Source organism: Oryx dammah, unplaced genomic scaffold, assembly GCF_014754425.2.
Source record: "Oryx dammah isolate SB20612 unplaced genomic scaffold, SCBI_Odam_1.1 HiC_scaffold_6, whole genome shotgun sequence".
NCBI lineage: Eukaryota > Metazoa > Chordata > Mammalia > Artiodactyla > Bovidae > Oryx > Oryx dammah.
The window spans coordinates 2,371,683-2,399,663 of NW_024070190.1; the positions used below are offsets into that span (position 1 = coordinate 2,371,683).

Genomic DNA, 27,981 nt, shown 5'->3' on the forward strand with positions numbered 1-27,981 from the left:
AATGCTTTGTGACTATCTTTTCATTGAGCATACAGTAAAAATCTTTATTGGTAAATAAATTTTAATATATAAAGTGTCCCTCTTATGTTCATAATAATACAGTCAAGAGATTTACAAGTTCAACGAAAAATATGTAGACATAAATAACAAATATGAAGAATCTATATGAAGGAAATGAACTTTATTAAACAACAGTTTAAAAGATTTGAGTAATTAGAGGTACAAATCATTTTTCTGAATAAAAAATGAAGTATATTATGGCACAACATTCCCAACAAAATCTCAAGTTACTTATTTCTTTTGGTTTCATTGCTAGAACAAATGTAAATTTTATGTGTAATATTGGGAAGAGCCAAACATTTTGTGAAAATGGAGACTAGTGCTTATCTGAAAATGTATCTTTAATGACTATAATCATCTAAATATTTTAGCTTTGAGTGGGGAAATATACATGTTAAGTCCTAAGATTGTGATAAGAATTTAGTCTATGATAGTGTTTCAAAGAAGTGGAGAGAAATGGGCCTATTTAATTAGTGGTGTTGGGATGGCAGAATAAGATAGTGTGAAAATAACAGGGATTCAACAGGATAAGCCTTCCCCAAAAAACTCAGACAAAGGGGTAGGTTCAGGGCAACCTATCAACTGGAAGATGCAGTCTCCAACTGGAAGCAATAAACAGGGGTAGTGGCTGAAGACATATAGTTTACCCATGAGTTGAACCCTCCCAGAGTCTATGGCTCTGCCAAGTATACCTTCCCTGCCAAGTATAGACTGGATATGAAATGATAGGTCATATCAGGCAAGAGGAGGTCAATTCAAGATAGAAAATGGGCCCAATGCCAAAACAAAACAGGTTATACATATATATGCATTACATACACACAGCTTCCTCCAGATATTCAAATGGTTCCTTCCCTCCATGCTGGCCTCCCCATTGAGGCCTTTCCCTTTCCACACTACATAAAATCACTTTTTCTGACAACTTTTCCCATTGTATAAGTGGGAAAATTTTATACTTATCATCATATTCTCCCATGGAGATGTATTTTCTTGATATGGCTGCTGATAGCAAGAAGGACACAAGCTATCTGGTCATGATGACTTTTCAATAAAAATACTCTAGAATGGGTTCTCATTGGCTTATTTTTAACAGGATTATTCCTGGATGAATACAGACATGGGGCCAGAAGAGATAGTATCATCTGAAGTAAATGCCAACTCCATGTACACAAAAATAGGTTATATTACTAGAAGAATGTATAAGAGTTGCAGTAGCCACTACATAATCTTTTTAAGTACATAATCTCAAATTCCTTCCTTTTGTCTGAGGAACTAAGTCTCCCCTTTCCCAGCCTGCCCCTCCTTTCACACTCAGGCTTGTCTTCCAGACAATGAGAAACTGGTGTCGACTCTTAAATACACACTGTTTGAGAGCAGGTTCCCCTCAGATACTTGGGGAGGTGGAGAAGTGAGGCTTAATATTTTTCATGCCATCCTGAACATGTTTGGAGTCTAGAGTATGGGATGGTTCATCCTCTCTGGGTTCAGAATCCTCATCCACAAAATAGGGGAGGTTATCCCTATGTAAAAGAGGTGATCTTATCCTGAATTTACGTCCAATAACACAGGCCAAACGTTCTCAGTTGTCAAACCCCTCAAAAGAGGCTCAAGTTCTTAGAGAATAAAGAGGGTTTTCAGAATTCCTTGAAGGCCCTAGTGATGACTAGCTCTGCTCTTGTCAGTCTTAAAATGGAAGAGCTTGGTGAAGTATGGCAGCGCTGATTTGTGCCCATTGGGTAGTGGAATTTCCTAAGCTTTCCTAGGACTATGCTGATTATGCCAGGGCCCATACTGTGAGAAGAGGGCATACATACTCTTTGGAGTATAACAGAAGAGTGTTCTTCAATCTCTACACACAATAGTTACCGCCCTTAAAATAACAATTGGCTTTTAGATCAGCATGTATCCTGGGTCTTTTGCCATGTAATTTAACACATATATGGGCGCCCCTAGTGGCTCAGATAGTAAAGAATATGCCTGCAATGCAGGAGACTCGGGTTCAGTCTCTGGGTTGGGAAGATTCCCTGGAGAAGGGAGAGGCTACCCATGCTAGTATTCTTGCCTGCAGAATTCCATGGACAGAGGAGCCTGGTGGGCTATAGTCCATAGGGTCACAAAGAGTCAGACACACTGAGCAACTAACACTTTCACTTTCTTAACCTTATATATCTACCTATAGAGAATTTATAACACCCCAGAGTCTTATTTTATGGGCATTTGAATTTTACCAATCAGAAGTACTGTCAAAATATTATATTTCAATTAAAAATCACACAAAATGTATTTATTATAATATGTGAGTTAAACATCTACTATTATGCTACCTAGAGAGGTAACCAGTTACCCCAGTGGTCATATCAAGCCAACAAGAAAAAGAATGAATTAATCAAACAGTGCAGAGAGGACTTGCTATTTATTTGGAAGAACACAGAGCTGCTAACCTCACACCACATATGACAAGAAATATCATGTGGGGTTATATGAATAATCAAGTTAACATGTCTGCTTCACATATATCAAACGAGAGACATACCTGCCACAGTGCTCAGTTCCAAAAGGAATTTACGTATGACAGCATAAAAGCACAACGAAGCAGAAATACTTAACTTTCAACTAGAATAATAATTTTATTTCTAGTACTGAGCCATTATGTAGGAGTTTACAGGAATAAAAACACTGCGCTGCTTATTCTCCAGTGGCGCCACCCAGACATTCCCCTCTACGTTCTCTGTGCCCACATGGGCTCACTTGCAGATGGCATCTGATTGGGTTCCAGGAATGTGGTCCGTAATTTTGGAGATGACAATATCTCCCATGAGACGGCCCCTCCTCCACGAGAGTAGCAGCTCTTACTGGGCTCTGGTTAACACCTGCTTTCATCCTTTGCCCTTATGGACTTAGAAGGGTAATGGCCTCCTGGGGACACTAATCTCTAGGTGCTTCAATATCCCTTGTTTCTGGCAAACCACTGTAGTAAGTCTCCCATGAAAGTCTTCTTAGTTGGATCAGAATTGTTTTTCACTAGAACCATGGCTGATACAAACATCCCTCCCTATATTAATTTGTCAAAGAAAATAATTCATCTCTAAAACTGCTGTATAGAACATTAACACTTCTATTAGAAAAGAATTCGTTTGAATCAGGTGAATGCCTTCAGTGCTAAATAACAGACATCTCCAACAATAAACAAGAAGCCTCTTTTGTCCCAGTAATACAAACTCCTAGCAGATAGCAGGTCCAGAAAGAGTTGTGCAGTTCAGTGACAGTACCTCTGAGTCAGGTTTTTCCCATCTTGGGTACTGTTCTCTTCAGGCTATTGCCCTACCAGGCCACAACTATAATCTAGTATAACATACAGCCATGAAAAAGTTCAGCAGATGAGAGACAATCTCTTCCATGTCTTTCCCCAAAGCACTGAGAATATTTTCCAAGTATCTCATTATTCACCTGCCCATCCCAACAAAATCACTAGAACAGAATATTCATGATTAACTTAGACTAATGTGGATTTACCCCTAAATCATCTGGGGAAAGGATGGACAAAAAGACAAAACATGGCCCAACAAGGAGGAAGCAGGGAATGGCTATTTGGTGGGCAGTGTTTCTTGGAACTGCTTATCAGTGTTTTCCAAAGAAGCAAAGAAAACAGTAGGACAAAGGAAAGAGAGAGAGTATATTACATTCTATTAAATTAAATACATAGTTCCTGAGTTACATACAACTTGGGTTACACATATCATGCCCAAATAGATACAGCAATAAAGCACCAAGAGTAGGACAGAAGCATTTCATTATACAACACTACGTTTTATTTGCTGAATACCGTGAGCATTACTGTTCATAACTGATGTTAACGTTTGCAAAATTTATGTAATTATCATTGTTATTAACAGCATTCACATTATTGACTGACCCAAGGCAGCTGAATAACCTCAGGAAAATATTGTTTGGCCTTTTTATCGAAGTGGAAGCTCAGTAATAATGGCCATACTCATTCACATATGCCAGCAAAATTAGAAGAAAGATAAGCAACAGGCAGTAAAACAGCATACACTGGCGACATTACAGAGAGTCTCTGGTAGTACTGAAAATAGGATTGATGCATAGGTAGTTAAAAACCTCCCCAAAAACATATTTTGGCTTCTTTTTTGAAGAGGCCATTCAGCAGTAATGGACAGAGCCATTTATCTATGGAAATGGGGGAAGGGGTATGTGGCTAGTATTTTAAATTTGCCAAACGTATTTTCATATATACACAGTGATGTACCACTGTAAATACTCCCACTAATGCCACACTACCAACACGATGGCACTGAACGTAGGGCTGGTCACAGATGTATAGTACTACATCATTATATAATATTCACCATGCTGATTTAACAATACAGATAACCTAAAGAAAAAGATAATAGCAAAACGCTGTGAAATAATTAGGAAATGATGCGTGTTGAATATGTATTACCTTTGTTTTTTTAATATTATTTAACTGTAAATTAATACTTTAACTTTAAAATAATGACTGTGTTTAACAACTGGCTCATAAAATTCCTGAAAATATATCAGCAGTGCTTGCAAGTTAGTATAAACTTACTGCAGCACATCACTGTGTATTGGTAAGTGTATATAAATACATGTACATATACATATATACATAATTATTACAACCTAAAAAGACATTGATGGTACCTAGTGTAGGAAATGTTAATATAGACTATAACAGTTAATTGAGTTTAGATTTTCTCTTCATAAGCATGTTAGGCTCTAATATACCAATTAAGAATACCTCAAATTTCTATGATATTAGCATACCCACAAAAGGCCTGCAAATATCAAGGACTCTTCACATAAATGTTTAATGCTGTTGTCATTTAACGTCTTTAAACTTCAGATTCCACTGTGAATATGACTGCAAATGAGTATCATCTATTATATTAACAACAACAAAATTTTTGTATCACATCCAGAATATGGCACTACACAACATAAATTCTAGACAAAGGTGTTTTTTTCCCACCATATTATATAATTGAATCTCCCTTCAATATAAATTTTCTGATGAAAAGTTTTACTTTTTTTGGAAAACTTTTACATATTCAAAACATGAATAAGGTTTTATTCTAGTACTAATTATCTGAATTACAACAAAACCTCACTCTCAGAGAAATTTGTGATATTCTTTGGGTTTCATTCATCTCATTTAAAAAAACCTGTATAACATATTTGAAAGTGTGGATGAAGGCTTCTTAACGTTCAGGATGCTGAAAGAGCTTTCACCCTTGTGTGAATTCTCTGATGTTTAGTGAGTACTGACCTTTGACTAAAGGTTTTCCCACATCCATTACACTCATAGGGTTTCTCCCCTGTGTGAGTCCTCTGATGTTTAGTGAGAGCTGATTTCTCACAGAAGGTTTTCCCACACTCATTACATTTGTAGGGTTTCTCTCCTGTGTGAGTTCTTTGATGTACAATAAGGTTTGATTTCACACAGAAGGATTTACCACATTCATTACATATAAAGGGTTTCTCTCCTGTGTGTGTTCTCTGATGTACAGTTAGGGCTGACCTGTGGCAGAAGGATTTTCCACACGCATTACATTCATAGGGTTTCTCCCCTGTGTGTGTTCTCTGATGTTCGGTGAGGTTTGACTTCACACAGAATGTCTTCCCACACTGCTTACATTCATAGGGTTTTTCTCCTGTATGTGTTCGCTGATGGTTGGTAAGATGTGGTTTCTGACAAAAGGATTTCCCACATTCAGTACATTCATAGGGTTTCTCTCCTGTGTGTGTTCTCTGATGCTGAGTGAGGTTTGACTTCTCCCAGAATGTTTTCCCACATTCACCGCACTCAAAAGTTTTTTCTCCTGAGTGAGCTCTTCGAAGTTGGGTGAGATGTGACTTCTTGTTGAAAGTATTTCCGTTTTCATTGTGCTCATAAGGTTTTCCCATGTGTACTATCTGATGTTTAAAGAGAGCTGACTTTTCCCATGTTTTGTGACTGACTTTATATTCATGGGGAATCTTTCTTGTGTAAGTTCCCTGATGGATAACAAAAGCTGAACTGTCACAGAAAATTTGCCCATATTCATTATATTCATAAGGATTGTCCCCCATAAGAGCTCTCTGATGTCCCAATCTTAAATCCGTATAGAAGGACTTACCACAAATGCTGCATTCACATGGCTCCATTTCAAAATGAGTTCTCTGAGATAAACTGAACTTCAAACTTTGGATGAAGGTTCTTCCACATTCATTATATTTACAGTGTGTCTCTCCTATCTGAACTTTCTTATTTGTGAAAAAGGCTGCCTCTCCATGTTTGCCTCTTCCATTTTCATCATACTCAAAAGGCTGGTCAAAAATTGACTGAGTGAGATCCTGTCCATGATTGAGGACATTCTTTTTTTGATTATAAGATTTCCCTCCAGGAGGAGTTTTGTCATGCCCAATATCAAGGAGCAATTTCTCATATACATTAAACTCATCAGGCTTCTTTCTAGAATAGTTCTTTCTGTTAATAATTAAGCCTGAAATATTTTTCAAACTCACTTCACATGAATCACATATTTTATATAGAAAATTGCTTGAAGGAATGGAGTCTGTACCTAGATTTAAAGTTTTCCTTACTCTGTCACCACTATCTGTACTTAATGTTTTGTTGCTGGTGAAAGCAAGTTGCCAAAAATGTTCATCTTGATTTTCCTGGGTGCTCTCTATTAGGTCATCAACTTTCCAGTCTTCTAGAAATGAGAAAAATAACCACATCTTATGAATCCTAGTACACTTCTAATGGAATTCAACTTACACAAATGCCCTATTACACAGTCAGTTCTTTTGCTTTAGGCTCAGTTTTCTGGTGTGAACTAAAATCCAGCATACATTTTCTTTACTTTTCTGGTTTGAGTGGAAAATAAAAACATGCTTCAGTAAAAATAGGGGAAGGAAACTGGCAATAACATTTAATACTTTATTAATACACACTTTAAATCTAGACAGAAAAAGGTGAAATACATTCAAAACACAGGGAACCAGAGAGTGGCTGATTCAGAAATCAGGAAACTCAAGAGAATGGAGTGGTTCCAACAGAGACATTGAACACTGAATATCATTACACTGAAGATTAGTAGACAAGGGCTTTCAGAAAATGAACTATGTTTGGTAGAAACAAAACAGTCCTAACCCCCTCAGACACTGATTACCTGGTGTGATTCCTACTAGAGTACTAGCTTCTACTCTACACATCAACACCAGACTAAAATTCTGAAAACACCAACTGCCTCAGGTTCAGAAGAACAGTCTGATAGCCCAGGATTCCTTTAATTCACATGGAATAATTATAATAAGACATGGTAAGCAAGGGATGGAGATTTTGTAAGAGTTATTCATTTAGGGAACAGGAAACTCCAAGAACTGGATGAGTTTAACAAGACAGGTTTTTTGTTTTGTTCACTTGTTTTTAAAGAAAAATAGACTGTTTAAGAAATATATCAGAGGATGAACTCAGTTTGACAGAGGCAGATCATGCTTTCTTGTCCTTACCTTCCCACAGCTCGATTACTGTGGTAGGATCCTCACTAATGTGCATGTTGCTATTCCTTTTTCCCATTTGATATATGAACATCAAAACAAATTTCTGAAGGTACCTACTTCCTCATGCTCTAAAGGATTTAATCCAGACTCTGACTCTCTATCAAGCTGTGATTCACAACAACACAAATGCCCAACAGGAAATACAAAACAGATGATGGACAGACCATCTCTGCAAAAGGACCAGGCTTATTCTGTTTGCTCACAGCTGTTAATGAAGTTGTCCCAACCATCAAGACACATGCTTCTTTATTTCAATCTGCTGCCTTACTTTCCCCCAAAACAATTTTGTTCCTGAACCAATACTGATCTTTAAGTCTGCTTTCATATCTAAGTTTATCATTTACGTCAGGGTTTTCTGCTTTCATATCTAGACTCATCTGTGGCTTTTACTTACAGATGAGACCTGTAACGATCATATTTTTCTATTAATATATGGTTCTGAGGCCTTCAACAAACTTTATTGTAAAAATTCTTGGCTGTTCTTTACTGTCACTACTCAATGAAACTGGCTTCCCAGGTGGCTCAGATGGTAAAGAATCTGCCTGAAAAGGAGGAGACCCAGGTTCAACTGCTGAGTCGGGAAGATCCCCTGGAGAAGGAAATGGCTACCCACTCCAGTATTCTTGCCTAGAGAATTTCATGGACAGAGGTCTGGTGGGCTACAGTCCATGGGGTCACAAAGAGTTGGACATGACTGAGTGACTAACTAGGTGAAACAATATTAATCAGATGTTAAAAAAAATCAAAAACAGTCCTGAGCCCATGGCTCCAAAGACTAACTGATAATAGTTACTATCTTGACAAACACAAATTAAAACAAAAACTGAATTCATATTATGAGTTCAAGTCACAATTCTGTAAGTCCATTAAAAAATATTTGTGCAGTTCTAGCTGGATATTTAACAAATTACTCATCTGAACAACACACCTTTTATGTAATTAGTTACACTCCAGCCTTGGCTCTCCTTGGGACCTGAACACCCTCCAGGAAATGATACTTTAATTTAAAACAACAAATCACAAAAGTAATAATAAACTAACAAAGCCAACAAACTCTACAACATCCCTATCATTTTCAGTCTCTACCTGCTGCCTTTAGAAGTTACTACCTGTTTAATTCACTGTAAGATGAAACAAGTCCATTGCTCAATGAAACACCCTGTGTCATGACCAGTCTAGGCAGGTGTTAGCAAAATTCTATTTATTCTAACTTCACTGAGGAGACAAGACATTTATGATTCTTAAAAACTGATGTGCATATGAATTATTTTCAACCTGTACTTCAGGATAAAATAAGGGAATGTGCATCTAGTAAAAATACTATAGAATGCTTTCTGAATGGATGAAAAAGAGTGATCTCTTCTAAACTTGGTTCAATAAAGTAATTATTAAAACATCAGAATCAGGAAAAGTACGAAAGGAAAGTACGGATACTTCTAGTTCTGGCCTCAACTATGTACTTTATACCATATATGGTGTGTATGTATATATATGTATGTGTGTGTATGTTTAGATATAGATGTATATGTATATATGTGTGTGTGTATATAGACACACACACATATATACATATATTACACACACACATATATATATATATACTGAAAGTGAAAGTCGCTCAGTTGTGTCCGACTCTTTGTGACCTCATGGGCTATACAGTCTATGAAATTCTCCAGGCCAGAATAGTGGAGTGGGTAGCTGTTCCCTTCTCCAGGGGATCTTCCCAACCCAGGGATTGAACCCAGGTCTCCCACACTGCAGGCAGATAGATTCTTTACCAGCTGAGCCATGAGGGAAGCCCAAGAATCCTGGAGTAATATATATATGAAACCTCCTGTTCCATCTCAGATTCTAATAATTATCTCAAGCTTCTCTTTAGGAAAACAAAATCTCAGCAATGATAGAAACCCTAAGCAACAATCATATCATCAGGTATGAGTTTTGGGGCTACAGATGCTAGTGGGTTAGGGTTATAAAACACAGACTATTTAAGTTACAGCAAAAAAATTGATCACTAACTTAAAATAAGTGAAATAATAATAATGCTTTACCCTCTGAGCCACCAGAGAAGCCCAAAATAATAACAACAAGACATTATTATAGATCATGCAATGTTTAAACACTTTGCATACCCAATTTTAATTAAGTTACTTAAAAGGCAAAATAAACCAAAGTGAAAATTATAGAAAAAAGAGAAAATATTTAAAAGTGAAATTTAATACATAAGATAGCATGAAGTTTAAAATGAACTCTGAAGAACAGTAAAAAAGATACAGATATGTAAAACAGTGCTAGACTGTGACAGTCACTGAAAGGAGACTTTGATTTCATTTATTAATAAGGATCAACTTTGTTAGGCTAGTGAAAGATTAATTGGATGCTTTAGGTAGAAGAAAACAACAACTAGGAAGATCAAGTCAGGTATCAGTGACAAGTGAGAAAATGAAGAGAAGAAGAAGATGGAAAAGAAAATAACATTAGGAATTTGAAAAAACTAGTAACAGGGGATAAAAGGTTTAGGACACTGAACCCATGGTTGCCATTTAAGGTAGTAATGGATGGCTGAATATTCCTTATTTGACCCCTGGGAAACCAGGCTCTCTAATTTTCAAGTGACTCCGACTGTTCCCCTCAATCTCCTCTAATGACAAGATTTCGTGGATTTACACACCTTGTAAAAGCAGTACTGCACCACGACTACCTCTCTCATCTACAAACAGCCACTCTCTAGAAAGGTCAGCAAACTCTGACTGCAAGGTTGTGGGCCTAGAACTAAGGATGTTTTTAAGTTTTTAGAGGGAAATATACAGAAAAGGCAGCAGAGAGGAGCGAGGAGGAAAAGAAAGAAGAGAAAGATGTAAGAGGAGGAAGAGCAGCAGCAGCAACTGAGACCATGTGTGGCCCACAAAGCCTAAAATATTTACTGTGTGGTCTTTTACAAAGAAATTCTATGTATGTGTCTCCCAGAATCTAGCAGTTATCCCAAGCTTCTTGTGACCAACTGTACTAACTCTCCTCCAATCTCTCCTCCAAATTTTTTCCTCTCAGTAAATGGTACTCTAAGTTATCAGGTACTGGAAACAAATCATTGGAATTCATGCTCAACTCCTCCTTCTCTCACACTCCATATCTAACCCAGTAACAAATCCTCTTGGCCTCATGTTCAAGATGTATGTACAAATCCACTGTTTTTCAGCATTTCCAACATAGCCTGAGCAACTAGCTTCTCTCCTCTGGGTATAAAATAGTATCCTAACTGGTATTCTTTCCTTGCTTGTGCCTAAGCACCATCCACCCATCACATGGTCACAACAGAGAAGTCAGAGAGATTCTTTTAAACTGTAAATCCAATCTGCTAGCTTAATTTGGTTTATATATACTGAAAAAAGCCTGAAGATTTCCCACATCACTCAAAATAAAATATATCTACCACAGTCCATGCAGTTACTTATGACATCATCTCCTACCAATCTCCCCCATGCCCACTCACTTCCATCTACCATGACATCCTTATCATTCCTCAGATACTCTAAAAGCACACTAGTCTGACAAGTTTAACACCAGCACCTGATGTTCCCTCTGCCTGGAGTATTCAGAATCCACAGAGCTCACACTTTAATTTATTAGAGACTCATATCTATTATGTACCTCATAAAATATATTTTCTCTTGAAGTGAAGTGAAAGTCGCTCAGTCGTGTCCAACTCTTTGCAACCCCATGGACTATACAGTGCATGGAATTCTCCAGGCCAGAAGACTGGCGTGGGTAGCTGTTCCCCTCTGCAGGGGCTCATCCCAACCCAGGGATGGAACCCAGGTCTCCCGCTTTGTTTCTTTACCAGCTGAGCCACGAGGGAAGCCCATTTTCTCTTGAATTCTGTACCAAATAGCATGTTATCATTCTCTAACTCCCTTTCCACTGCTTCAGCTCTTCACAGTACTTACCACCACCCAACACCATGTGTGTGTATACATGCACATACATCTTCATACATACACATGTATGCTTTTTGTCTCTCACTGTAATACACACTCTGATAATAGGGACATTCTTTTAATTATGTATAAACATAATGGGGTCATATTGAATGCTCACCATATATTTGTTAAATGAATATATGAAAGTATTACATGAATCATACCATCTAACAAAAGATGTCCAAAGACAATAGATGTAAGGTGGACAATTTTAAAATAATCAAGAAAAATTATCTCAGACGGAGCCAAATGAGTTTGGATTATGGATATAGGTAGATGACTCTAAAATGTCAAAGAACAAAGGGTAGCATTTATGAGTGAAAGTGACATACAGAAGAATGTGATTAAGGAAACATAAGTATGTGGGCCAACTGTCAATCACTTTCAAAGGTCAGGGGTTGGAACCATATACCAATGGCCTAAGATCTCATTTCCTCTGGCTTCCATCTGCCTGTGAACTCACTAACTCACCTGAGCGGCACTGTTTTGGGAATCTTTCCTCTAGTATCCAAGGCTCTTCTCCTTGCTCGATCTTGAAGATCACTTCTGGCTTAGTAATGCAATTCCCTGTAAAGAGAGTAACACAGGACTATGGCTTAACAGTCTGGCTTCAGGAACTCTAAAAAAATGATGGGGAAGAAAGGTACAGCTTTGGGAGCTATCTAAAAGAGGTGCCTAAATAAACCAATTCCCAAGGAGGTAAGACTACAGCATACTTTATAGTGGCCAAAAGGGACCAGTCATCAAAGGCCCTGAATCTCCATCAGAAAATTTCACAGGGAGTTTTTACATTTCATCAGCTAAGAAATGCATGCTACTGGTAATCATGTCGAAAAGAATTCTTACCTACTGAGACAAGGTGGCTATAATTTTCTAGGATGACCTCCCTGTATAATATCTTCTGGGCAGGATCCAGCAGGTACCACTCTTCCTGGGTGAAGTCCACACATACATCTTTGAAGGACACTTGCTCCTGTAACAGTACATTCCTTTTCTATAAGAAATTGTCAGAGCTATATGAGTGGAAAATATTTAAAAGAATGACTTTGCCAACAAAAGTCTGTCTAGTCAAAGCTATAGTTTTTCTAGTAGTCAGGTATGGATGAGAGAGTTGGACTATAAAGAAAGCTGAGCACTGAAGAATTGATGCTTTTGAATTGTGGTGTTGGAGAAGACTCTTGAGTCCCTTGGACTGCAAGCAGATAAAATCAGATAAAATCTGAAAGGAAATTAATCCTGAATACTCATTGCAAGGACTGATGCTGAGGCTGAAGCTCCAATAAGCTGGCCACCAGATGTGAAGAACTGACATTAAAAAACACCCTGATGCTGGGAAAGATTGAAGGCGGGAGGAGAAGGGGATGACAGAGGATGAGATGGTTGGATGGCATCATGGATGCAATGGACATGAGTTTGAGCAAATTCCGGGAGTCAGAGATGGACAGGGAAGCCTGGCATGCTGCAGTCCATAGGGTCACAGAGTTGGACATGACTGAGCAACTGAACTGAAATGAATCTCTTTAGATTTAGGACTGCTTTCTTTAATGCTGGCTTCCCTGGTGGCTCAGCTGGTAAAGAAACTGTCTGAAATGTGGGAGACCTGGGTTCAATTCTGGGTTGGGAAGATCCCCTGGAAAAGGGAACGGCTACCAACTCCAACATTCTGGCCTAGAGAATTCCATGGACTTGCAAGGAGTTGGACACGACTGAGCGACTTTTGCTTTTGCTTTTCTTTAATGCTATACTATGTAGGACAAAAGTAGTATCCTGTATAAATTGAGTTTCCATGAGAGGGTGGAAGGGTGGTCCTAGTTACTACAAATATTATTCTTAATGAGGAGACATATACATTAACATGTATTAAACTGGAAACTGTAGGAGCTAGCACTATACAAAAAGTAGAATGGGATGACCAAAAAAAGTTATTTCATATTATCTTTTGTATTATAAAGTTAACTTTCACTAAGGAAGTAAAACTTTCAGTTGTTAAAATGAAAAGAAGGATTAAAACTAATATGTTATGGGCCCTAACCAAGCTCACTCATGTCTGATTAAAGTGACAGGTTCTGTATTCTACCTGCCCAGCAGAGAAAAGGATGAATCCTCTCTACTTGAGATAACTTTTGGAGCCTCTCCTAATATCTGTGTTGTTAGATATAATGCTCACCATCCAACAGAAAATTTCATGTTATATGAAGAGACAAGGCCAAAGGAAAAGGACAATAAAAGCATAACCACAATGGTTGTTTGAGGAGGCCTTACAACAAGCTGAGAAAAGAATAGAAGCAAAAGGCAAAGGAAAAAAGGAGAGATATACCCACTGAATGCAGAGTTTCAAAGAAAAGCAAGGAGAGATAAGAAAGCCTCCCTAAGTGAACAATGCAAAGAAATAGAGGAAAACAACAGAATGGGAAAGATTAGAGATCTCTTCAAAAAAATTAAGAGAAACCAAGGGAACATTTCATGCAAAGATGGGCACAATAAAGGACAGAAATGGTATGGATCTAACAGAAACAGAAGATATTAAGAAGAGGTGGCCACAATACACAGAAGAACTATACAAAAATATCTAAGTGACCCAGATAACCACAGTGGTGTGACCACTCACCTAGAGCCAGTCAAGTGGGCCTTAGGAAGCATCATTATGAACAAAGCTAGTGGAGGTGATGGAATTCCAGCTGAGCTATTTCAAATCCTGAAAGATGATGCTGTGAAAGTGCTGCACTCAATATGCCAGCAAATTTGGAAAACTCAGCAATGGCCACAGGACTGGCAAAGGTCAGTTTTCATTCCAATCCCAAAGAAAGGCAATGCCAAAGAATGCTCAAACTACCACACAATTGCACTCATCTCACATGCTAGTAAAGTAATGCTCAAAATTCTCCAAGCAAGGCTTCAACAGTACATGAACCATGAACTTCCAGAATTAAAGCTGGATTTAGAAAAGGCAGAGGAACCAGAGATCAAATTGCCAACATCTGTTGGATCATAGAAAAAGCAAAGGAATTCCAGAAAAACATCTACTTCTGCTTCACTATGCCAAAGCTTTGGACTGTGTGGATCACAATAAACTGTGAAAAATTCTTAAAGAGATGGGAATACCAGACTACCTTATCTGCCTCTTGAGAAACCTGTATGCAGGTCGATAAGCAATAATTAGAACTGGACATGGAATAATGGACTGGTTCAAAATTGGGAAAGGAGTATGTCAAGGCTGTATATTGTCACCCTGCTTATTTAATTTATATGCAGAGTACATCATGAGAAATGCCAGGCTGGATGAAGCACAAGCTGGAATCAAGATTGCTGGGAGAAATATCAATAACCTTAGATATGCAGATGATACCACCCTTATGGCAGAAAACAAACAGGAACTAAAGAGCCTCTTGATGAAAGTGAAAGAGGAGAGTGAAAAAGCTGGATTAAAACTCAACAATAAAAAAATGAAGATTATGGCATTTGGTCCCATCACTTTATGACAAATAGATGGAGAAACAATGGAAACAGTGACAGACTATTTTCTTGGGCTTCAAAATCACTGCAGATGGTGACTGCAGCCATGAAATTAAAAGATACTTGCTTCTTGGAAGAAAAGCTATGACAAACCTAGACAGCATATTAAAAAGCAGACATATTACTTAGCCTACAAAAGGTCTGTATAGTTAAAGCTATGGTTTTTTCCAGTAGTCATGTATGGATGTGAGAGCTGGACCGTGAAGAAGGTTAAGCATTGAAAAACTGATGCTTTCAAATTATGGTTTTGGAGAAGACTCTTTAAGAGTCCCTTGGACTTCAAGGAGATCAAAGCAGTCAATCCTAAAGGAAATCAACCCTGAATATTCACTGGACAGATGCTGAAGCTGAAGTTCCAATACTTTGGCCATCTGATGCAAAGAGCTGACTCATTAGAAAAGACCCTAATGCTGGGAAACACTGAAGGCAGGGGGAGAAGGGGACAACAGATGAGATGGTTAGATGGCATCACAGACTCAATGGACATGAGTTTGAGCAAGCTCCGGAAGATGGTAAAGGACAAGGAAGCCTGGCATGCTGCAGTCCATGGGGTCACAAAGAATCAGACATGACTGAGTGAATAACAACATAGAGACTCAGCTATTGTAACACAAAAGAACTTCAGAATGAATTATAATTAATATAAAAGAGGAAAATACGAACAAAATAAATGAAAGTATGGGAGAAGTCAACAGATACATGGTATGTCTGTTGTAGATAAAGAATTAATAGAGCAGGCCTGAGACTGCTATCTTCTGAAAGATCTGCTACAAGGGTGTCTCATGGCTGGTATCCGGGAATTTGGAGTTCATGATGGTTCTTACCAGTTCTTGGTAAGAATGGTTCACTGAGCCTGAACTGTTTGTGTGAACTATATGGTTTTTTCTGCTCATGTACATTCCTTCTGGAGTCTGAGATTTTGTTATATGTTAAGCAAACAATACCTACGTGACTAGCCCCTAAGAAACATTTTGAACGCTGAGTGTCTAATGAGCTTCCGTGGCAGACATTTCACATTTGTCATCACATCTCATTGCTATAGGACTTAAGCCTGTCCTGGGAAAAGTCTTAGGAGCTTGTGCCTGGCATCCTCTACTTGGGACTAAACCCCAAGTATCTTTTCCCTTTGCTGACTGTGCTTTGTATCCTTCCACTTTAATAAGTCACAGCCCTAAGTACAACTACATGCTGCGTCATCCCAGAAAATCACTGCACCTAGTGATAGTCTTGGGGACCTCTGATAAATGTGTATGCAAACATGTACATGTACATACATAAATGCATAAAATGGGCATTCCAAAGTAGAAAATTATAATATCTGAAATTAAGAACTCATTGGATGGCTTCCTATGTATCCAACAAAAGTATCAAAATACATACAGCAAAAAGTGACAGAACTGAAAGGAGAAACAGACAAATCTATAACCACAGCTGGAGACTTCAATACCCCTCCAATTGTTCTGAGAAATCAAGCAGGCAGAAAAGCAGTAAGTATATAGATGACCTGACCAGTACTGTCAATCAACATGATCTGAAATTTCCAGAATATTCCATCCAAAAGAATAAACCACACATTCTATCATTCTATTCTACCTCTTATGGAACATTCACCTACATAGGTTATAGCCTAGGACACAAAACACACCGTAACAAATTTAAAACAATAGCTATCATAAAAAATATATTCTCAGACCACAGTGGAATTAAAGAGAAATCAATAAGCAAAAGATAGATGAAAAATCCCCCAAATACTTGAAAATTAAATAGCATATAGGTCAAAAAAGAAGTCTCAAAGAAAATTTTAAACTACTTTAAATGAAATGGAATAAAAATGAAAATACGATGTATCAAAATTTGTGGGATGCAGTGAAAGCAGTACACAGAGGGAAATTTATAGCATCAAATGTACATATTAGAAAAGATTTTAAATCAATAATCTAACCTTCTTAGTAAACTAAAGGGAAAAAAAGGCAAACTGAGACCAAGCAAGCAAAATAAAGGAATTTTTATTAAAATAAATCAGTCAAATTGAAAATGTGAAAAAAAATAGAAAAAGTCAGTGAAACTGAAAGTTTCTTCTTTGAAAAGACCAATAAAAATTTTTAAAAGCCTCCAATCTAACCAAGAAAAAAAGAAGCAAACTGTGAATCTCAGAAATGAAAGACAGATTGATGCTACTAATCCTAATGACATTAAAAAATAATAAGAGAATACTACAAACAATTCTGTCCCTGAAAGATTGGTAACAGAGATGAAATTAAAAGACACAGCTATGAAATTCACACAAAGGAGATACAGATAATGTGAAAAGATTCATTTCTGCTAAAAAAATTATATCAATAATTAAAATACTTCCAAAATAGAAAGCACCAACCCACACAGTATCACTAGTGAATTCTAATAAACATTTAAGGAAAAACTAATACAATTCTCCATAATCTCCTCCAGGAAATAACACTTCCAAACTCATTATATGAGGCCAACATTACCCTAATACCAAACTAGATAAGAATATTATGAGAAAAATAAAGATCAGATTATCTTTCAATAACAGAGACACGAAAATCCTCAAACATGGGTAAATCAAATCTGACAATGTATAAAAAGAAATATAAACACAGCCAAGTGGAATTTATTGCAGGTATGAAAGGCTGGGTCAACATTTAAAAAAAAAAAAGACAAGAACGACATGATCCAACATATCAGGAAGTCAAAGAAGCAAAATAACATAATAATAGCAACTCATGAAGAAAAAACAGTCATTTATGATACAATGGCACCCCACTCCAGTATTCTTGCTTGGAAAATCCCATGGATGGAAGAGCCTGGTGGGCTGCAGTCCATGGGATCGCGAAGTTGGACACAACTGAGCAACTTCACTTTCACTTTTCACTCTCATGCCTTGGAGAAGGAAATGGCAACCCACTCCGGTGTTCTGGCCTGGAGAATCCCAGGGACAGAAGAGCCTGGTAGGCTGCCATCTCTGGGGTCGCACAGAGTCAGACACGACTGAAGTGACTTAGCAGCAGCAGCATGATAACGAAAAACAAAAACAAAAACCAACCTCTCAACCTCTCAGTAAACTAGGAATAGAGGGGAACTTTCCCACCTTGATGAAGAAGAGAACATCATACTGAAAGGCTGTTGCTGAACCATGAAAGATGCCAGGATTCTTGGCCTCTAGAGGAGAAGAATTCAATCCGGGGCCAGAAATGAGGCTTGATCGCTCAGAGCTTTTGTGTAATAAAGTTTTATTAAAGTATAAAAGGGATAGAGAAAGCTTTTGTCATAGACATCAGAAGGGAGCAGAAAGATACCCACCTGTTAATCTTTAGCTGGATGTTATATAGCTACTAGCAGTCTGTTAATGAAAGAAAGCAATGTCTCAAAACTCAGAGTGGCACCAGGCCCCTCACCCACAGGATGCATTTAGAGATAATCTTGGCACCAGGGGGCTCATCAGGGCCATAAAATGATTGACTTGAATCTTGTATAAAGGCAGATTACCATACAAATAGTTTCATTTACACGGATTAGGAGAACAATGTATGAGGATAGCATAGTGGTTTGTCAAGTCAGTTCTAAGCCTTTAGGTGGAACCGACTTGAAGACAGAGTCTGGGGTACATGTACAGTACATTAACATAGCTTAAGACAAACATTTCCATAAGAAAAATGTATTTGTTAGCTCAAAATTTGAGAAAAGTTCAGGTGGAACCAGGTGTCATTATGGCAACACAGTATTTTGAGAGAAACCTCTTTTTAAATTTGTGTAGAGAAGGGGAAAAAATATATCACTGGTTTGTTTCCTCTTGCTGCTTAAGAGAGAAATTTTAAAAAAATGTCTGATACTTGCAGGCTATTTCCTCCATTTGGAGACCCTGGCCTTCCTGCCTGTTACCCTCTCAATACTTGCTGTTAGGAGATGACACTTTTCCCTGAAGTGCAGGAAAACAGCAAGGATGCCCTGTTTCAAGACTATTATTCAAGTCCTAGCTAGTACAAAAAGACCTAAAACAAAACAAACAGAAAAACCTGAAATAAAAGGTAGATGATTAGGAAGAAAAAATAAAACTGTCTTTATCTGAAGTCAACATGATTGTCTATGTAGAAAATCCCAAAGACTCTGAAAAAAGGAAAAGAATAAAAATCGTGGAAGTAATAAGCAAATATAGCAACATCAAAGGATATAAAGTCAATATAAAAAAGCCAACTGTTTTCCCGTATCAGAATAAACTACTGGAATTTCATATTTTGAATGAAAAAAAACCATTTACACCACCACCAAAAAAAGGACTCAAATATAAAAATAATACAATATATTACAGGGATATACAGAAAAATAAAAACTGATGGAAGAAATCAAAGATCTAAATAACGGGAAAGACAGTCCATATTCATCACTCAAGACAATACAGTATTGTTAAGATGTCAGTTCCTTCCAATTTAATCTACAAATTCAATGCAATTCAAATAAAAATCGCAGCTATTTTGGAGATGCTGACAAAATGATTCTAAAGTTTATATAGAAAGGTAAAGCAACTAGAATAGCCAATAGAATACGGAAGAAGGAAAAGGAGGATTTACACATTACCTGACTTCAAGACTTATACAAAGCTACCAAATAACATGTAGAAATAACCAGATGTTCAAGCTGGATTTAGAAAGGCCAGAGGAACCAGTGATCAAATTGCCAACATCTGTTGGATCATCAAAAAAGCAAGAGAATTACAGAAAAACATCTACTTCTGCTTTATTGACTATGCTAAAGCCTTTGACTGTTTAGAGCACAACAAACTGTGGAAAATTCTTAAAGAGATGGGAATACCAGACCATCTCACCTGCCTCCTGAGAAACCTGTATATAGGTTAGGAAGCAACAGTTAGAATGGACATGGAACAACAGACTGGTTCAAAACTGGGAAAGGAGTATGTCAAGGCTGTATATTGTCACCCTGCTTATTTAACTTACATGCAGAGTACATCATGCAAAATGCTGGGCTGGATGAAGCACAAGCTGAAATCAAGATTACTGGGAGAAATATCAGTAACCCAGATATGCAGATGATACTACCCTTATGGCAGAAAGCAAAGAGAAATTAAGCCTCTTGATGAAAGTGAAAGAGGAGAATAAAAAAGCTGGCTTAAAACTCAACACTCAAAAAATGAAGATCATGGCTTCCGGTCCCATCACTTTATGGCAAATAGATGGAGAAACAATGGAAACAGTGACAGACTTTATTTTCTTGGGCTCCAAAATCACTGTGGGTGGTGACTGCAGCCATGAAATTAAAAGACACTTGCTCCTTGGAAGAAAAGCGATGACAAACCTAGACAGCATATTAAAAAACAGAGACATTATTTAGCCTATGAAGGTCCATATAGTCGAAGCTATGGCTTTTCCAGTAGCCATGTACAGATGTGAGAGTTTGACAATAAAAAAGGCTGAGCTCTGAAGAACTGATGCCTTCAAACTGTGGTGCTGGAGAAGACTCTTGAGAGTCCCCTGGACTGCAAGGAGATCAGTCAATCCTAAAGGAAATCAACCCTGAATATTCATTGGAAGGATTGATGCTAAAGCTGAAGCTCCAATACTTTCACCACCTGATGCTAAGAACCGATTCACTGGAAAAGATGCTGATGCTGAGAAAGATTGAAGGCAGGAGGAGAAGGGGACAACAGAGGATGAGGTGGTTGGATGGCATCACAGACTCAATGGACCTGAGTTTGAGCAAGCTCTGGGAGATGGTGCTGCAGCCCATGGGGTCGCAAAGAGTTGAGCACTTTGAGTGACCAAACAACAACAACAAATATCCAAGACAGTGCGTTATTGGTGAAAGAAGCCCATAGCTTAATGGAACAGAATAGAGTGTCCAGGTACAGATCTACTGAAATATAGTCACCTGATGAAATAAAAAAAAGTATAGATGATGTATAATACTATGTAAGTTTTAGGTGTACAACATAGTGATTCACAAGTTGTAAAGACTATATTCCACTTATAATGGTTATATAATATTGACTATAGTCCTGTGTTATACAGTATATCTTTATAGCTTTTTTATTTTATACATAGCAGTCTGTACCTTTTAACCCCCTACTACCATGCTCCTCCCCACTTTCCTCTCTCTACTGATAACCACTAGCTTGTTCTCTGTATCTGTGAGTCTGTTTCTTTGCTGTCGTATTCATCAGTTTGTTTTAGTCAACTGATTTGACAAAGCCCCAAAGGCATTTAAATTGAAAAAAGACAGTCTTTTGACAAATGATGCTTCAACAACTCTACATCTATGCAAAAAAAAAAAAGGAACCTAGACACAGACCTTACACTTTATACAAATGTTACCAAAATGAATCACCTAGATATAAAATGCAAAACTATTAAATTTCTAGAATAAAGAAGATAGGAAATCTATGTGATCTTGGGTTTCATGAAAAGTTTTTGAATACAACAGAAAAATCGCATTCCATTTTTTAAAAAATACATGGATTGGCTTTCATTAAAAATAGTTTACCCTGCAAAAGTCATTTCTAAGAAAATGAAAGGACAAGCCATAGACTGGGAGAAAATATTTGCAACATATATATCTAGAAGTTGCATTTAAAATATACAAAAGAATTCTGAAAACTTAATAGTAAGAAAATAAATTGCCTAATTAAAAAATGGATAAAAAATGTGAATAAACAGGTCAAGACATACAGATAGTTCATAAATTTATGAACAAATGCTCAGTGTCATTTGTCATTGTTGTTCTTTAGTCACTAAGTTGTGTCTAACTCTTTGTGACCCCATAGACTGTAGCCCATCAGCCTCCTTTGTGCATGGGATTTCCCAGGCAAGAATACTACAGTGGATTGCCATCTCCTTCTCCAGGGGATATTTCTTACCTAAGGATCAAACCCACATCTGCTGCATTGGCAGGCGGATTCTTTATCACTGAGTCACCAGGAAAGCCCATTATGTGTATTAGGGAAATGTAAATTAAAACAAAAGTGAGACACCATAACAAATTTTTTAGAACCATTAAATCTAAAACAATGACAATGTCAATTTCAGGTCCAGATGCAGAACAAGAGGAATTCTCATTCATAATTAGAAATATAAAATGATACAGCACTTTTATAAAATAATTGGGCGGTTTCAACTTTGTACAAAGCTGAAGTCTTAACATATGATCAAGTATTTTTAATTTCACACTCTAGCTATTTGAAAACATGTATCTATGTAAAAACCTACATATGTTTGTAGCAGCTTAATCCATAATGACCAAGAACTAGAAGGAACCAAGAGTCCATAGGTAAGTAACTTTGAAATAACTTATATATGTATGCTGGAATTGAACAATTAAGTAAATGAAATGAGGATGGTGGTGGCCAAAATGCTGGAATGGGAGTTATAGACAAACAAGGGGACAAGGTCAGAATGTTTCAGGTGATAGTGATTACAGCAGGAGACATTAGTGTGAACTAATACTTAGCTTAATATAAATGCAGATGGTTACACACTGAAATATTCATAGATATGTGTTAGTATACATATATATTTTCTTGTTCAGTCAGCTGACAGGATCTATAAGGAATTACAAACCAATAGCATACTCAGCACCCCCAATCTTGGTTTCTAACACCAAGCTCCAGTAAAAGGAAGCAGAGCTCTTCAGGGGAAAATGGCTTATTCTAGGGCAGGAAATATGAGCCTGGACTATCTTGTAGCATCAGAAAGTATAGAAGTACTCAAACAGGAACACAACAATGGGGTTTGTTGAAAGTGCTCTATTTAATAACCAAGCTGAACAAACAATTTGAGCAACAAAGTGAAGAAGGTAGTACTGGACTATAATAAGTAAAAAAATAACTAGCCATGAGTTCATATTGATATTAAACACTGACTGAGTTTGCTTGCTCGCTGAGTCTCTTCAGTCGTGTCCAACTCTGTGCGACCCCACAGACAGCAGCCCACCAGGCTCCCTCGTCCCTGGTATTCTCCAGGCAAGAACACTGGAGTGGATTGTCATTTCCTTCTCCAATGCATGAAAGTGAAAAGTGAAAGTGAAGTCGCTTAGTCGTGTCTGACTCTTCGAGACCCCATGGACTGCAGCCCACCAGGTTCCTCCGTCCATGGGATTTTCCAGGCAAGAGTACAGGAGTGGGGTGCCGTCGCCTTCTCCGCTGACTGAGTTAATAAATATTAAAATCTCCTGTGCAGAATGCCTAATAGTTTATGTGGATACTCCACTGAGAAGGAGGTGTGGCATAACCCCCCCACTTCCTTCCAAATAGTGTATTATGAAAACAGAGGGGAAAAAAGAGTGACTTTACAGTGGAGAAAGTTAATACCACACAGCTTCAGGCTGATGATCAACAGTGGTACCTCATTTTTTGAAAAGTGAAAAGTCATGTGAGAGAATTTACCCCTGATAAGACATGACCAAATTACATTTTACCTCTGTGGTCTTTCTCCAAGAAAACAATTACCCAAATATAATCACAGGAAAAACAGTAGACAATTCCCATGTGAAGGACATTCTACAAAACACCTGATTTATACTCCTCAAAACTGACAAAGTCATCAACAACAAGGAAAATCTGAGGACTTGTCACAGCCAAGGGGAGCCTAAGGAGACATGATGACTAAGTGAAATGTGGTATCCTGAAGCAGAACATCTGCATGGGGAGGGGAGGGAAACCAGGAACACTTATCAAAAGACAAATGATATACAAGAAAATAATATTCTGTAACTTATATGAAAGACAAGCATTAGTATCACTAACATGCAAAGAGCTAACCAGACATTGAAAAAAAGAAAAAAAAGCCAGAAACCTAAGAGCAAGATGGGTACAAGATATGAACAGATCACAGAAACATAAAAACAAGACATCTTTTAGATATGTGAAAAAAATCTTCAACCTCACTGAGCATTAGGATAATTACAGATGTAAACTACATAAAATACTAATTTTTACCTATCAGATGTCAAAATCCAAAAGTGAACCACATTATTTTTATACAGAAGCTGTGGAGAAAAAGCACTCTCAGGCAATGCCAATGTAAATACAAAGTATCTATAATCCCACCAAACAGATCAAGTTTATCAATTGTAGTCAACCCTTTGGGAACTTATATATTCCCAAATATCACTTCTGGGAATTTACCTGACAGAATTAATCTCATTTCTGGGAATGTATATGACAGAATAAACCTAATGTACAAAGTTATTCATTAAAACATAGTTTGTAGTAGCAAAAGGTTGGAAATAGTTAATTACTAGTTTAATAAACTGTGGAACATTCAGAATTGAATTTCCATGTGATTATAACAAAGAAAGAAGAAATCTATGTTCTGTTACAGAAAGATTCCCTGAGACAAGCTGAAAAAAGAAGTGAAAAAAAGCAACCAAAAAAAGAAAGAATGGGAAACAGTGTTTAGACTCACTACTTAGTGTGGTTCTTTGAGCAGCAGAATCAGCTCCAGGTATGTACAGGTACTCTAAACTTAAAAAGCCCTAAGCATAATAGATTCCCATTTAAATAAAAGAGGGCACACACTTTCTTTCAACTGAATGAAGAAACACTGGAAGGACAAACAAGAAATCAGAAATAATGTATACCTATAGCTGAGTGACAATACACTGCAGTTCATCCGGGACTTTCCCAATCTATGCCAGTTGTGCCAGCATAATTGTTAATAAAACCTCTCTCACTCTCAGTGAAAGAGACACAGTTCAGATGCTAAACAAATCCTACGTGAAGGAAGCCTAAGGTACAGAGAGGAAGGGATGTGAATTTTTATTTTCTCTGTATCACTTACATTTTTTAAAAACCATGTCAATATACTAACAATTTTAAAGTATTTTAATTTTTAAAGACAAAAGTTGTCAGGAAAAATAGGTATCCGACAATGGCAGTTGTCTAAGAACAGAGAAACAATGGATAAGCAATAAACCCAGGGATAAGCAATGTTGAGGCAAAAGGCAAAGACAACTTCATGAGGCACAGAAGTTAGGAAAGGGAGAACCAGGAGCATAGCATCATAGACAACAGAGGAGCCTTTCAAAACAGACTACACGTAATAGTGTCAAATGCTGCAAAAGGGTCCACTAAGACTAAGACAAAGACAGAAACTGGATTTGACTACAATTTGGTGGCTTTTTCAAGAAATGATTCAGGTGGAGAGGTACTGAAGGAGCAAGACTGCATGTATTAGGTTGAAATTTAAGTGGAAATGCAGAAACAAAAGCCAGGACTATCTGCTACTGAAGCTAAAAACACAAATGAGCTGACACACGGTTTAATAAACCTTTAAAAACTTTAGAAAACTCATTTTAGATAAAGTGGGGGAAAAAAAAACAACTCACCTGGGATTTGTTCATTTTTCACTCTTAGTGGAGGAGGGAGAGCTGAGGGAGAAAGAAGGAAGTAAGAACTTGGCTTGTCCTGTAGTTTCTGGATTCACCAGCTTACACAGCTCCACACACAAGACACTTACCTGCTCATATGTGGCTCCCATTTATGCTGACCTTAGACCTGATACTTTTCACTGAGTGAATGTAAACTTTTGCTTCTTACTGATTTATTACCGGGTTTCCCTGGTGGCTCAGTCCATAAAGAATGCTGGAGACCTGGGTTCGATCCCTAGGTTGGGAAGATTTATTACCAATTTAGGTTTTGTGACACAGAAAAATTAAAAACATGAGAGGATGCTTAACACAGAACAGTAACCTAAAAGATACACTAGGGGTTTGTCAAAACTGAGGTTCTAAGGGGTAAAAACACCTTCTTACTGTTGTTGTTTAGTCACCAAGTCCTGTCTGACTCTCATCTGCTGACACCATTAATCCTATGAGATCAGATAATCAAAGAAACCTCTGAAAAACGGGATGGGGGTGTTTAAGGCAAGATTTATTTTTTAAAAAAGTTTGTTCCAAGCCACTTACAATTTTCAAAACGATCTTTTAATAAAAAACTAACTCTGACCTAACAAAATGACAAAATGGGCTGTGGCCCAAGAATCTGCAGACCTGACTTTCAACTGTGATTCTGTCACTAACAAACTGCATGATCAGAGCCAGTCATCTTCTTTTTGCATCTTTCAATAAGAAACTGATAACCCAAAAAGGACCTGTCTGCACTACCATCCTGTGTGTCTGAGGCTTGGGGGAGCAGGAACCTTAGCGTTTCTCTAGATGCCATCAACAATAGAACACTGCTCGAGTGCAGCTAACCTCAGCAAAGAATGAATGGAGAGTTAGGAGAGGAAGAGGTGTGAGGGACGGATAATGACAGAATTTTAACTATGGCTGGTGAGCCTTTCAACCCCAACCCTGGCTTCACAAATTTCTAAAGCGGTGACACTTCCTGTGTAGCCTGTGTGTCCACCCCGCTCATCTCCAGCTCACCTCTCTCTTCTTAAATTTGTCCCAGACCTTCCACCATCACACAGCCTTCGATGGCTTCAGGACACCGTGTCATGATTATACACAACAAATAACAAATGAAGATATAACAAATAATAACTTAGGATCCGAGTAATGTTAACAGAGCCAGGAAAAGGCTTTGGTGGCTAGGTGGTCCAGCCCCTTCCAATCCATTTCACAAACGACTTAACTGAGGGGCCCAAGCTCCAGCCGCCTATACAGAACAAACACAACAGCAGCTGACAAGACGTGGGCGCTCAAAACAACCCAAGGCGGCAAGCACTATAGAGGTCTGCATTTTACAGATAAGAAAACCAAGTCTCTAGGCGGCAGTTTGGTCCTGGAAATTCATTTATTTCTGGGCCCTGCGGGAGACAATGGTGTTCTATAGCCTCCCGGCTCCCCGTGAGCGGGCGCAGGAGAAACGCATACGTCACTACGTGAAGTGCGCACAAACACGTCACACAGGCGCAATCGCTCTTCCCCTACCTCCTACCGCCCCCGCCCCCACCCCCACCCCGTGGGCCCAGCGCACACTTCACGCACGCGCACTCCCCACCCGCGGCCACAGGACAGCGCCGCCCGCTCCGCTGAGGGGCGGAACACCTGCAGACCGAGTGAGCCTGAGAGGCCGCGTTCCCACACGGGCCTCTGGCCCCTTAAGGCAGAAGCGCCCCCGCCTGCCGTCCCCTTCAGTTCTGCAGACGCTGCAGACTCCCGGGGTCGCGCAATGTTCGCGGGGCTCCAACCCACCACCCGGCACCGCTGCCTCGGCCGGCTCTTCGAGCCGCGTGGAGCCCGCTCGGCCCTCGCCCCCACCCTCCGGGCTCACCCGCAGCTCCCTCGCCCGTGGACCTGGAGGCCAGGGATTGTTTCCCACGAGGGGCTGGAGGCCGCGGAAGGACGAGCCAGGCGGAGAAGGCGGGGATGCACATGCGCAGAGGGAGCGAGCGGCGCGGCGCGGCGCGGTGTGGTAGCAGAGAGCTGGAATTTAGCTCCTGGTAGTTTGCTTTGGAAAAGTGGCTCTACCTATAGAAGCATGCCTCACTCCTAAATTGTAAAAGTAAGCTAATAGTAGTACAGTACCTAATTAACGGTTTTTATGAAGATCCCGGATGTTTGTCTTGTAAAAGCACTTAGGATGAGTTCCGGCACATAAATTGTTCAGTATGTTTCTTAAGATTATCTTTCCAAATATACACTATGCCCACTCTAGAAATCAGCTGGAGAGTTTCTGCCTTATTGACTGAACTGAGAGATTACTATCTGTTATACTCACTCCTGCTACCTGAACCCTGGATTCTGTCCGTGTCCCATAGACGTATGTCAGAGTAGTGTGCATTTTTGACTAGACACATCAAGTGGTACCTGAATTTTATTTATGAAAGTGAACAGATGTTATTTTAGTTTTGATAAACTTATCTTCTAG

At 38.5% G+C, this 27,981-nt stretch overlaps 1 protein-coding gene across 1 annotated transcript; it reads right to left on the reverse strand.

The window, feature by feature from the left end:
• Positions 1-160: 160 nt before the first annotated feature.
• Positions 161-27,974, reverse strand: LOC120865393 (zinc finger protein 248-like). Its single transcript, XM_040242666.1, has 5 exons — positions 27,385-27,974; positions 25,494-25,535; positions 12,474-12,600; positions 12,099-12,194; positions 161-6,800 (listed from the first exon to the last, which is right to left on the reverse strand). Exons 2-5 carry the CDS (start codon positions 25,506-25,508, stop codon positions 5,311-5,313), a joined length of 1,728 nt encoding a protein of 575 aa, XP_040098600.1. The 5' UTR covers positions 25,509-25,535; positions 27,385-27,974; the 3' UTR covers positions 161-5,310.
• Positions 27,975-27,981: the final 7 nt, after the last annotated feature.

Excerpts from the sequence above, each read along its gene's own strand:
- LOC120865393 (XM_040242666.1), bottom strand. Across the intron at positions 12,195-12,473 it reads TAGCCACCTTGTCTCAGTAG|GGAATTGCATTACTAAGCCA; the intron begins GTAAGAATTCTT and ends CTCTCTTTACAG. Across the intron at positions 6,801-12,098 it reads CCCAAAACAGTGCCGCTCAG|AAGACTGGAAAGTTGATGAC; the intron begins GTGAGTTAGTGA and ends TCTCATTTCTAG.